At 37.5% G+C, this 12,356-nt stretch overlaps 1 protein-coding gene across 4 annotated transcripts in view; it reads left to right on the top strand.

Moving 5' to 3' along the window:
• The window catches only part of EPS15 (epidermal growth factor receptor pathway substrate 15), a 65,740-nt gene that overhangs the window by 49,680 nt on the left and 3,704 nt on the right, over nt 1–12,356 (top strand). For 3 of the 4 annotated variants that reach the window (XM_058842517.1, XM_058842518.1, XM_058842519.1), the window contains 10 exons: nt 109–306; nt 2,159–2,356; nt 2,902–2,976; nt 3,316–3,406; nt 4,687–4,722; nt 5,546–5,682; nt 7,301–7,370; nt 8,617–8,693; nt 9,196–9,358; nt 12,090–12,268. In XM_058842517.1, the coding sequence (XP_058698500.1) occupies nt 109–306; nt 2,159–2,356; nt 2,902–2,976; nt 3,316–3,406; nt 4,687–4,722; nt 5,546–5,682; nt 7,301–7,370; nt 8,617–8,693; nt 9,196–9,358; nt 12,090–12,268 (1,224 nt within the window). The remainder of the gene's footprint in view (nt 1–108; nt 307–2,158; nt 2,357–2,901; nt 2,977–3,315; nt 3,407–4,686; nt 4,723–5,545; nt 5,683–7,300; nt 7,371–8,616; nt 8,694–9,195; nt 9,359–12,089; nt 12,269–12,356) is intronic. The other variant, XM_058842520.1, reaches the window with a different exon arrangement.

Raw genomic sequence — 12,356 nt, 5'->3', positions numbered from 1 at the left:
TTTACTTTTTTTCTGCCCATAAATAATAGTATTTGGATGTGTTATTTGGGTTTTTGGGTGTGGGTCTTGGTTGTTTTTTTTTTACTTGAAATACTGTTCATGCTTTAGATTGCCATGCTGAAGGCTGAAATAACAAACCAGGAATCAAAGATTTCAGCGTATGAAGATGAACTGACCAAAGCCCAAGAGGAGCTGAGTCGCCTGCAGCAAGAAACTGCAGAGCTTGAGCAATGCATAGAGTCTGGGAAAGCACAGCTGGGACCTCTTCAGCAACATCTGCAGGATTCACAACAGGAAATCAATTCAGTAAGGCAGTGTGAAAGACCCACCCCCCCAAAAAATATTTTGAGTTGGCAACCTTTAGTGTGGTTTGCCTTAAGGGGAAGGCGTTGTTTCCTTTTTTCTTCACTGTTTGTTCATGTCTTTAGTTACTTACACATGTGTTCTGTGCTAGTAGTTGTTAGGATATTTAGAGGCTGACTTAAGTCACTCAAGTTACTTACTGGTCTTTCTCCAAGTTTATTAATTAAATGGATTAATTTATTTCACTCCATAAATAATTTGTTGTAATATAATGGATGAAAAATGGCTAATGCAGACTTAAATTCTGTATGTCCAGTAGTTATTTAAGTTTTCATCTTCCATGGTCTGGGACATGCTATCACTATTCTTTAATTGATTTGAAGATGGTATAAAATTACTGATAGTATTTACTTAACACATTGTTGAAGGGGGAAAGGGAGGTAGATGGAAGAAGAAATTGGGTTGAATTAGACACTGAGAGGCAGAGAACCCCATGCTTTGAAGTGGCTGCTGTTGCATGAACACTTTCAGTTTCTGTCTGTAATCAGTGATTTGTTTTTACTTCCATGATGCATGAGCTTGCACACCGTTTCCTCATGGCTCTCCTTCCCTGTTGCCAGCTGTGTTATGTATTAGCCACTCATGCTGATACCAAGTTGAAAACAAAAGGCAAAGCCTACCTTTGAACCCTAGAAATGGCTGACTTCAGGTCATTTCACACAATTCACATCTGTAACTTGCTAACAAGTCTTAAAACATTCAGAATTTTAAAATAATTGCTTTTAGTTTAGAAACTGAGAAGTAAACAAATGGATTTTTTCATAATTTCATCACAGGTGGAGAGATTGTACCACTTCAGTGTTTTTATGTGGCAAGACGTGCTTGCCATGAACAGACTTGCGACTGATAATATAAGTGGTTATGCTTGACTGTACTACAGACATTTTTTTTACTAGGTTTTATAACACTACTCCTGATTTTATTGCTCTTGACTCCTAAATAAGGAACAGTAGGTGCTTTGGTGCTTTAGGCAAGATTATCTAATGGCTGGTCTGAGGTCAGTTAACTTGAAAGACACCTGGTGGTGTCTTTGCTGACACCCCAATAACTCTATTAGGTAACTGACCTAGCAGAGTTCAGTGGGATTTAGGCACCTGAATATCTGGACTAGGTTTATTCTTTTGCATAACCTGCCAGATCCAGTAATTCCTTCATAACTGGCTGGTTGGTTGTAAATGTTTGCTCTAAGGAACTGCATGAAGCATATTGCTGAACTAATAACATACGAATGTGTCTGCTTAGAAAGATGTACTTGGCATTTGTAGACTTCAGAAGTCATGTGGGAGATGATAATGAAATTGTACTGTTCCTTCTTGGAAGATGAGAATTCTGATAAAGCAGCCTTTTTAATTTCGAGTTTAAAGAAATTGCAAATACATAATCTAGGGAAAAAACCCAAACCACACACACACAATCCCCAATCCAAAAGAAAAATAAGAAAAAACAAAGCCTAACCAAAACTCCTCAGCAAAAGTAAACAAACAAAAGAACCCTGAAACCTTTGCAACTTTTCTGATGGGTTTGAATAGCAACAAGTCTTGGTGTTGCCAGTGACACAGTCTTCTTCCTTGGCAAAAGGTGTGTCCTTCAACCTCTCTCCACTTCTGCTAAATAAGATTTCTGCTTATCTCACAAATTTCACCCTTTGATTGACAGAACAGGTTTTTACTGTATTTGCTTTTGAAAATAGGATTTTTAGACATATATCACCCACCTTATATTTAGGAGGGGATTGCCATTTACTGGCTTCCATGTGCTGGCATACTGATGCTAATACATTTATTTCTATTTACAGGTGCAGACAAAGCTTCTTGAGCTGAAAGAACTGGAAAATAACCAATTGAATTGGCACTCTCAGGCCCATAGTACACTTGTTAATGGAACTGTGGATCATTCTAGTCTTAGCAACAGCAGCAGTGAAACTGCAAACCTTAATGAGAATGCTGAGAGGGAAAGTATAGCAGAAGAGGAACAAACAAACAGTGTGTCTCCAGTGAGTAATGTTTTGCCTGCTTGATCACGATGCATTGCAGCTGTGAAGTTGGAATAAGTTAAGAATGTACCAAGATTGATTATGTTTTTAAACACTTGAACAACTGAAATTTCAGGGTGTTTTTCTGAGGGACTGTGTTTCCACATATCTCAAAGTTCATAAGCAGAAAAGGAGGTAATTTTAGCTTGCCTGGAAAGTAGCAGTAACATTTTTTTCTGTACTTATTTCGAAAGCAAAATACCATAAATTGAATAGCAGAATTAACACTAAAGGAGAGCAGCTGTCTCCATTTGGTGCAACGAGAGCAGAATAAGGAAAAGTACAGAAAATCTAAAACTGTCTTGCTTTAAATGTTCCTCCTTATGTCTCAGTAGATTCATGATTGATTTATTTTTTTAAAACTTTTACAGGGTTTATGGAACACTAAAGTATGTACCTCTTGAAGTATGCTTTAGTATATTCTGTGATGCTATTTATAACTTAAAATTTTATTGTGCAGTCTTGTATTTACTTATTTGTGGTGAATTGCTTTTATCCTTGTACAGATAAGGAATAGTCCTGAAACAGCAGTCTCTGTTGGAGAAGAGAAAGAGACCCCAGCTGCATCTGTTACCAAAAAAGTGAGTTTGTTGAGGTTTGGGGGAGGAAAAAGTAGGTTTAAAAAAACCCCGGTTAAGCTGTTTCAGGCTTGCATGATGGTCATACAACAATAGAGGAAATAATTGTCACTTCCTACTGGTTTTATTTAGTGTGATGTCTTGAAAACATTTCATCTCGTGTAGCAGGCAGGTTGTTGAAAAGTATTTTGTATCTCCATTGATGAATTATATAGAATTCCAGCTGTCTCTTTGCTTCAAGCTTTAAGAAACCACTGAATGGTAACAGGAGATGACATAAGTGTTTTCCATCCTTGCAAGTCTTAAAAATTTAATACGTTTCTCTCCATCTGCATTGCCCAGGAAGATCCATTTGATGCTGAATCTCATCCGTTGCCTGATCTAGTTTCTGAAGCCAGCTTAGAGTTCTTCCAGTCTGACCCTTTTGTTGGCAGTAAGTAAACATTTCTCTCTATGTGCAGATTTGGAGAAACAGGTCTTGTGTGAATGCATCAGACTCATCTTCACCTTGAGACTGCTCTTTATAGAATAAATCTGAAAATGTGTGAGTGACAGGAGCATGGAGCCAATAGTGTTACAGAAATAGAAGTGTTAGAAATGAGAGTTTCAGGGTGTTTCTCCTTCCTTGATCTGGACTTCCTAATGAGCTCTGAAAGCTGCTCCTTTCCCTCACTGCTCTTCCTGAGGACTTCTCATCCCATCCCCTCCTTGCCTGTGCCCTGGTGGCATTTTGGCTGTAAAGGTGTGGGCAGGCTTTTGATACGTGTGTTGTCACTAATCTGATTGAAAGCCCTGATCCACAAACAGGTCAGTGGAGGGTTCTCTGGGCTGTGCAGTGGGGAGGCTGTGGGTGGCTCAAAATGAATGGCTGTGGCCTACTTCTGGTGAGTTTGGCTCTCAGAACAAGGTAGTGTGGAACTGCACCATCTGTTAGTCTTGTGGAAGTGCTGGGCTTTATTTTAAGAACTTGCCACTGACGAATGATGTTGCTCTGCTCTTATTTTTTATGGGAGGGATGATCTGCCTATATGGAACCAATTGGGGAAGGGGAGTTAATTTGAATTAACTGCTGAAGCAGATGTTTTCAACCACATAAATATGATTTTACATGCTTTCATATCAACATGGTCTGATCAATTTAGCTTGTATTGCTTTGAAAGGAAAATAAGATAAATTTGTTTCAGATCACTTGGCTTCTGAAAGAATGTCAGTGAAGATTGAATGCTTTTAATGAATAAATTAAACTAATTTAAAACAGCTTGAATGTTTCTGTGTAGATACCGTTTAATTTTTGTTTATATTGAAGTGGTTTTGCAGCACATGACAAGGCCTTTCTTTCAGAAGAGAAAAGTCTGTCTGTTAAGAACCAAACTTTTGGACTTTGTGCACTCAGTATATTCAGGGGTAGATACCCACAGCTAAGAGACAGATATTCTGTCTCTTAGATGTACATGAAAAAGTAGAAATTAGTTGGGATCATGCATCCAGTACTGAAGTGAGCATTTAGGAGCTACCATCCACAGTGTCTGTGACAATTAAGCAAAACTGGGACTCATCTCAGTAGCTGGCCTGGATTAATGCAGTAGTAATACTGCATAGTGTGGGTGTTTGTGGACAACAGCCAACGGAAATGCAGCTTGGAGATGGCTGCTTTTTGTGTGTTTCGTGATGGTGATAAGCTGATTAATGAATATTTGCTTTTCTTTTGAGCAGATGATCCCTTCAAAGATGACCCTTTTGGGAAAATTGGTAAGTAACTTTCTAACATGTAATGTGTTTGTTTTTCTAAATGGTTATTGTTAGTGGGGAAAATTGTCACCACTTTCAGAGGAAAAAAGTAGGTGGAAATGCCACAAAAAGTCGTGATAGGATGTATGTGACATTAGCACCTGGCCACTTGTGTTAAAGCTTTTCAGAGAAGTCCATTGCCAGTGAGTTTTGCTCTTGTTGCAAGTTCCTTAGCTGGGATTTAAAGATGTGAAGGTGATGAACAGAAGGCCCCAAACACTTGCTGCCTGTTTTATTTGCAAAGTAGTAGGACTGTGCTCTTTTAAAGGCTCTTAACATACCAACTTCCTTTAGAATCAAGTATTGAAAAGGTGGGAACTTAGGTGGACTATATAGGCAATGCCATTGCATTGTTTGCTTGGTCCTGAGTAGAGTTGTGGCAAAAATGCCAGATAACCAGTGGGAAAGCAATAGTAAAATAGGGTTGAGAACCAAGTGCCAGTAAGAAACACTGGGGACTTGGGGAGTGCAGGAGAGGCGGGAAGGAGAGATCTTAGAAACATTAGGTTCTGTAAAATGCTTAATTTCTGGGGACTTGGTTAAAGAACCTGTATGCTGAGATGGTTCTGGAACTGCTGTTTTCATGATGTGCAGAAAACGTTGGCTTGTCTGATATTTTGAATCACAGAATACAAATTATTCACAGGTAAATTTCATACTTCAAAGGTCCTTGGTCTTAAATGTGTCACTTTGTGGCAGTATGAAAAAGTGATTCATTGTTTAGTTTTTAAGCTATCAGCTAAGTAAAGCAAGCAGATATATTAGGGAGATGTTTACTTTTTAGATCCCTTTGGTGGTGATCCCTTCAAAGGCTCAGACCCTTTTGCAGCTGACTCTTTCTTCAAACAATCCTCCACCGACCCTTTTGTGACTGCTGGCACTGATCCATTTAGTTCTGCAGACAACAGTAGTAATACCACAGTAAGTTTGGTGTCACACCTTTTACTGCTTTCTCTATGTGATTTGGACAAAATAACCTATTTTGTACATTTAGACATGCTTTAAAAAATTTGTATTCAGAAATCATATAAAGGTTACCTCTGATCCCTCCAGCTCCATCTTGTCTTTTTGTGTCCTATTTTCTAGAAATAGTCACAGATGAAATAGAAGTAAAAATAAAAACGTTTTTAAAGTATTTCATTGTGGATCTTCATCTTAGCTCCACAGCTAAGAGCATTTAACAGTAATGACTTCACCTTTGTCGTTATTAACAATGACTTAAACTCTACAGCTCTCCAACAACTCTATTAGTTGGTGGAATGTAATGAATGGAAAGAAACCGAGGATCAGCCTCACCAGGTTGTGTTCAGGTGCTTGATTTTTGCCTCCACACACTATAGGATCAAGAACTATGAGCTGTATTTTATCTGAAATCTGATGTGGTGTATGGGGTTTCCCCTCAGAAAAGTCAGATTGTTCTATAGGTGTATGTTTAGGTTTTGGTGTGGTTTGATTGTTTTTAATAAGAATCAGCAAAGGTCTCTTATCATGTGGAGTTGCCTTCTGAATGTACCTCTTTCAAGTGTACTTCAGTCTAACTTTTAGCTTGCATTATAAATGAGCAGTTACTGAGTAGTCTTGAGCCTTTAATAAGATAGAGTTGGGCATAAAACTCTCTCTGGTGCAGGCTAGAACTTGCTGAAAATGTAATATTTAAAGCTGATAGATAAACAATTTAAGCAGCTGAAATTCTTCATGCCACTAACTTCGTCTCCATTCTTTCGCCATCTCCTTTCCTTTTCAGTGCTGTTTCTGGTCATGCCTCACTTCCAGCTTTGTGTATGCATAAAATCTCCATAGACATATATAAAACTCAGATACATGTGGATTAAGAAGGAAGTTAAGTGGCTGTAGAGTGTGCCTGAGGCACACCCACAGCAGCCAAGAGTGAGAAATAACTGCCCCTAGCAGTGGTGGTCCTGCCCTTCCCCATGGTGTGCACCTTGTGCAGATCTCAAGGTCATGTTACACACCACAGCCTACACCTCCAACCTTAAAAATTAGATTTCTACAATCTATAATACTTGGTACACTATCCATTTCAAACGCTTGATGTTCTAATGTAACCAATATTTGGTGTTATTATAGTCCAAAGGGAGAAAGAAAAAGGGAGGTCAGAGCTGTGGTGTGGGATTAGCAGTGGATTCTTGAGATCTGTACTTCAGGACTAAAGTTATGCATTCATCCTAAATGCTTTACCACACATCTCTGGAGTGCTGAAATCTTAGATCTTCATGAAGATCTTCTGGTTGTAGAAATCTGAGGCCAAAATGAGTGGTAGCTATTTTTGACTGTTGCATTAGCTGTTACCAAGTATAATGCACATATTGTACCTTTTTTCCATCCTTTCAAAGTATTAATCAAAACAGAGAGGAAGAGTTTCTATTAACAGACTTGTTTACTGATGCTGATAAAAGCTATTTCCAGAATGTGTTATCTTAAAACTTCTAAACTAAAATAAATGGTGACTGTATTATTAGATTGAAGAATCTTTTAAGCTGAAAAACAAATTTCCCTCCAAAGGAATTTTTTATTTTAGACAGAGATATCAAAGAAGAATGACCCTTTTGCTCCTGGTGGAACCACTGTTACTACATCAAATGATCTAGGTAAAAGTAGATTGTACATATCAAGCTTCTTGGGTTTTATTGTTGCTTTTACTTGCTTCTGTTTCTAGTCTTAACTGAATTTGCAACAGAGTGTTACAGGGATTTCCCATGTTTTCTGAATTTTCCTATGAAGTATGACATAAGGTGCCTGTTTTCAGGGGAGAATTTCATAAACCAAAATTGACTCTGTCTGTAGTGTGTATCACTGAAAACTGATTCTACAAAAACTGCTTTACTAAAACTGGGACAGTATCCTGATCTCAGTGTTTTGATTATTTGGATGTTTTGTACTGCTTCCCATTAGGGTTGTTTTCAGAGATTTCATGTTACTTTCTAAATAACATCAGGATAGCTCTGCACCACAAGAGTAGATGTGGAATAGAGTAACTTCTTCATCGAGATTGTTTGCTGCTCGAGTTTGCTCCTTCTGTGCCCCTCTCTTGTCTGAGGGCTAAAGATGTTTTAGGGAAGGCTAAAGGCTTAGGCTTATTTTCCTAAACTGCACTGAGAAGTGATAATACAAAACAGGAATCCATGTGAGATTTTGTATTGTAAACCTGTTCATTTTAATTGTAGGGAAAAAATGGTGCTTTTTAGAGGTGCAGAAGTGAGTATGGCCCTTTCTGCTATACAGTACAGTAGTAGTTTGCATGTATTTTAGGCAGATGAGAGTGAAAAGGTACTGTTAAATTAGACTGGGATGATATGAAGTTCAGGTGCTTGATTCCACGAGTGGGACTGCAGTCAGAAAAGAGCTCTAGTTTGTGTACATATATATATATATATATATCCATAAATATATATATATGTCTGTATATGTATATTTATGGGTGTATGCACACAAAAAAAAACACCTCTGTGTGTATACATACATGTATCTCAGTAGAACATTTCCAGTAGTGTGGTTATTTGATACTTTCAGTGGAATTTAACTTTTTTTTTATGTAGGAAAACATACCAGTATTTCTATTGAAATACTTCCTGTTTAGGAGATTTATTATTCTTAATTGGAAGTTGAGACTTAGAGTTTTTGAAAAAGCTACTTAATAACTTCAAGTGCTCACCTCATGAAATACTTCACTTGAATTAGTTTATGTTGCAAAATATGTAATAGTTGCTATTTAGTAATAATAGTGGGAATTGACAGCATATTATTACTATTTAGTAATAATGGTGGGAAATTTTTTTTTAAGTCTTTCATATTTAACTTTTAATCTTATTCTTTGCCTGATTTGTGTGTTTTTAGCTGCAGATCCCTTTACCTCCCTGTTTGGAAGTGAATCCTTTGAAGGTGGCTTTGCTGACTTCAGCACTCTTTCGAAGGTAATATGGAACTGCTGCTACTCACAGAAAATGCATGAAACTGCAATGACAAGACAAAGCTTACTCAGTTTCATTGCAGTTTTACCACTACTAAACATTTGTAACGGCTGACTTGCTTGAAAAAGAGGTCTTGATAGAAAATTATCCTGCAATTCTGTGAATAATGCTATGTCATTTTTTCAGCCTGATAAGTATTTTCTCTCTATTTTCAGTGATATTGTATTTTGTTTATTTATTTTTTAATTTGCTGAGTTTAGCAGCAAGAGTATTAACTTTTGCATGTTTAACTGCTTTCAACTTTATAGTGCTGTGCACAGTAGCCATTCTTGATTTTTCTTCCTGTTCAATCTTCTGGAGTGTGTGGATATGTATAAAAACAAACAGAAATCTTTTCTTGAGTCTTAGTGTAAATTTTCAGTTCTGATTTAATACTCTGTTATTGAAGAGAATGTCTGGTAGCACTGCACTGAAAATGTGTGTGTTGCTGTTTTCTTTGTTGAAGGCCAACAATGCGGATCCTTTTAGCTCTTCCACATCAGGCTCGGTCAGCAGTGTCACCATAACTAAAAACTTATTTGAGGAACCACCAGCTAAAAATGAGGATGTTCCTCCTGCACTGCCCCCTAAGACAGGAACTCCCACCAGGCCCTGCCCACCACCGCCCGGTAAGAGCTGACACTGAGATGTGGTAACAATCAGCTGCTTCATGTTGGCAGAGGGACAGGAATTATGAGGGGAGTGTAAATTGTCTGAATTTAAAATGAACGAGCAAGATGTGAAACAAGTCCATTCCTGATCTCTTGGTCGTTTCCTCTGAGTTAAGTTTTGCATGGTGTTTGGGATCCAAGTTTGAAGAGACAAAGGATTTAGAAAACAGGAAAAAAGACTTGTTACAAATGTGTGCAAGAACACAGCATAGCTGCAAATTAAATGGTTACTACTGTGCTACACTGTGAATCTTAAACTAAATTATGCTTAAAGTGAGAATTTAGTGTGCTTTATACATTGCAAACACAGGTTTAATGCAAAATTAATTAAATAGGGCTAAAGAACTGCCTTAGGTTTTCAGGTTAACTATTTCTAGGTGGCCTTGCCAGAGGTTTGTAGCAGTAACAATAATAAACCCAAGTTCCCTGGGCTGTTTTCTCATCAGTGATAGAGGAGTTTCTGGGATGTTCCACAATCCTCTCTGCTTATCAAAAAAGGCCATGATTATCATGCATAACAACATCTTCTTGTAGTTGCAACAAGACCATATTACAACAGACTCCTCACTCTCAATTTGTTTTTGCAGACATCAGATATATTTCTCTCAATTTGTTTTTGCAAACACAGGATGTATTTCTAGTATTCCTTTAAAAATTTCTGTCTTCTGTTTCATTGTCTTTAAAAACTCTACTGCATCATTTGTTTCACTGTTACACTATATGGATGAGTCTTAAGGTGCTTTGAGAAACTGTAGCATGAAACTTAAATGTATATTCATCCTTTCCTCAAAAGAAGGGGAACACAGTAGATACAGGAGTGCTCATATGAAGTTTCAACTCAGCTGTTTAGTTTCTATTGTTGGTGTGAGATCTGGTTCATGTTAATGCCTTGCAAGTAAAAATTTCCCTTGTAAATAACAGCAAAACAGCTGACATGGCAAGTGATGATAATTTGAATGTTTGATGTTGGTCCTTATTTAAACATAAAAAGGATTTCTCACTTGATTGTATGGGAGTGGCTGTGATGTGATGCACTTTTGGAAGGCAGGCTTCTAGGGGTAGAACAGCAGCATCCTTAGCAACAGATGATCAGAAAAAAATGGGTGGTTTTGATATGCACAGTTAAAAATGTGGTTATCATGATAACCATTCCCAATTAATTATTTTCCTAATGGAAATAAAATTTGAGGTACTTAAATGTAATTATTTGTAGTGACTTCCTTGGTCTGATTTGAAACAATGGAATGCTTTTTCAAAGAAATACCAAAAAATCTTTCTTTTAATTCTTTTCTCTGCTGGAAAGTGTGTAGAAGGGCTGTTCCCTCTGAATTCTGTTGCCTCTCTACCCCCATTTCTTGATTTTGGGGAAAATTTGGTGATTATGTATTTCATATTCTTACAATTATTAACCCTTCTCATGCAGAAATTAAATTCCTTGATTGTCATTTGGAGATGCTTCTCCCACATTTTTCAGGAAACAGGCAGGCATTATTTACAAGTAACAGAACTGTAGAATCACAGAATGTTTTGGGTTAAAAGGGACCTTAAAGATCATTCCGTTTCAAGCCCCTGCCACAGGCAGGGACACCTTTCACTAGAGCAGGTTGCTCAAAGTCCCATCTAATCTGGTCTTGAACACTTCCAGGGATGGGGCAGCACAATATCATCAGTGATACATGGATAGAACATCATCAGTGAGAGAGATGGCAGGGTTACCTGGGAAGTGTCTAAGTAAATCATATGTTTCCCAGGGGATGTTCTCCAAATCTTTAAATCACTGCCAGATGAGAATCTCTTTTGCTCTTATGAAGCAATTTTAGACTAATTTTCAATAGTGATATGTGAAATAATAAGCACCTTTGTTCAATTCTGTAGTTTTAATCTGAAATGGAAACAGAAGTAAGTTTTAAAATACAACCACTGCAATTATGGAACCACTTGCAGAACCTGGTAGTAGAATTCTAGAAATTGCCCTGAAACCTCCTGTGTAAACAGTAACATACAGAGGGAGTGGTGGGATGAAATTGAGCTCAGCTATTCTTGGAAGTCTTTGGTTAATGTCCTCAACAGTGTTGAAAGTTGACTGGGGTTTAGCTGAAAAAAACCCAACAAAATAAGTGGGGGTTTGTCCCTGATTCTGTTTATTTGCAGCTACTTAGGCAAGAATTAGCAAAACAGCTCAGCTTGTGATTGCTTGTTATCATACTCCTTGTTTTAAACTGCAGAAATTCCTGGTCTTAGCATAGGGAGAGGACATGGTGTTTTGAAAACTTATAAATGTAATGGATTTCTGATCTCTGAATAAAATTGTGTTAACTTGATCCAAAGAAATAATAAAACAGCCTTGCTAGAATGATCAAAGACAGTTGATAACCAGAAAACAATACTGTGCCGACAGAATAGGTGCTCAAAACTGTTAGAAATTCTCTTTCCAAAATAGTTAATTAATACACAACGGTATTCCTGACTCATTAACATACATGTGTTCCTTTTTACCTGATTACCCTTTCAGAAAGTGTGGGCTGTAACCTCATTTTTCAAATTGGCAACCCTTCCTCTGAAACTACAGCTCCACTAGTTTGTGGGAAGAGGTTGCATTCCAAGTAGTTTTTGAATGGTTTTTTTTTACTAGTTTTGGCATGTTATTACTTGCTATCTTAAATTCATTTTAAATTCATTTTAATCTAAGGGAAAAGACCTATCAATCAAATAGACTCTTCAGATTCCTTTAAGTCGAGCGATCCATTTCAGCCTTTCCCCACCCCAGACATTCCCAAAGAACAAGAAGCAGATCTATTCTGTGATCCATTTGCTCCCACCAGCATCAGTAAAGAGGCTGACCCCAACAATTTTGCAAACTTCAGTACTGTGAGTAAACACTTTTTACATTTGTTTCAGTATAACGGCAGCTTTGAAATGTTCACACTGAAGTCTTCAGTCCAATTTAAATTATTAA

The sequence above is a fragment of the Poecile atricapillus genome, chromosome 7, assembly GCF_030490865.1.
Source record: "Poecile atricapillus isolate bPoeAtr1 chromosome 7, bPoeAtr1.hap1, whole genome shotgun sequence".
Classification (NCBI taxonomy): domain Eukaryota; kingdom Metazoa; phylum Chordata; class Aves; order Passeriformes; family Paridae; genus Poecile; species Poecile atricapillus.
Note: the sequence above shows the minus strand (reverse complement) of the source record. Positions and strands in the feature narration are given on the sequence as shown.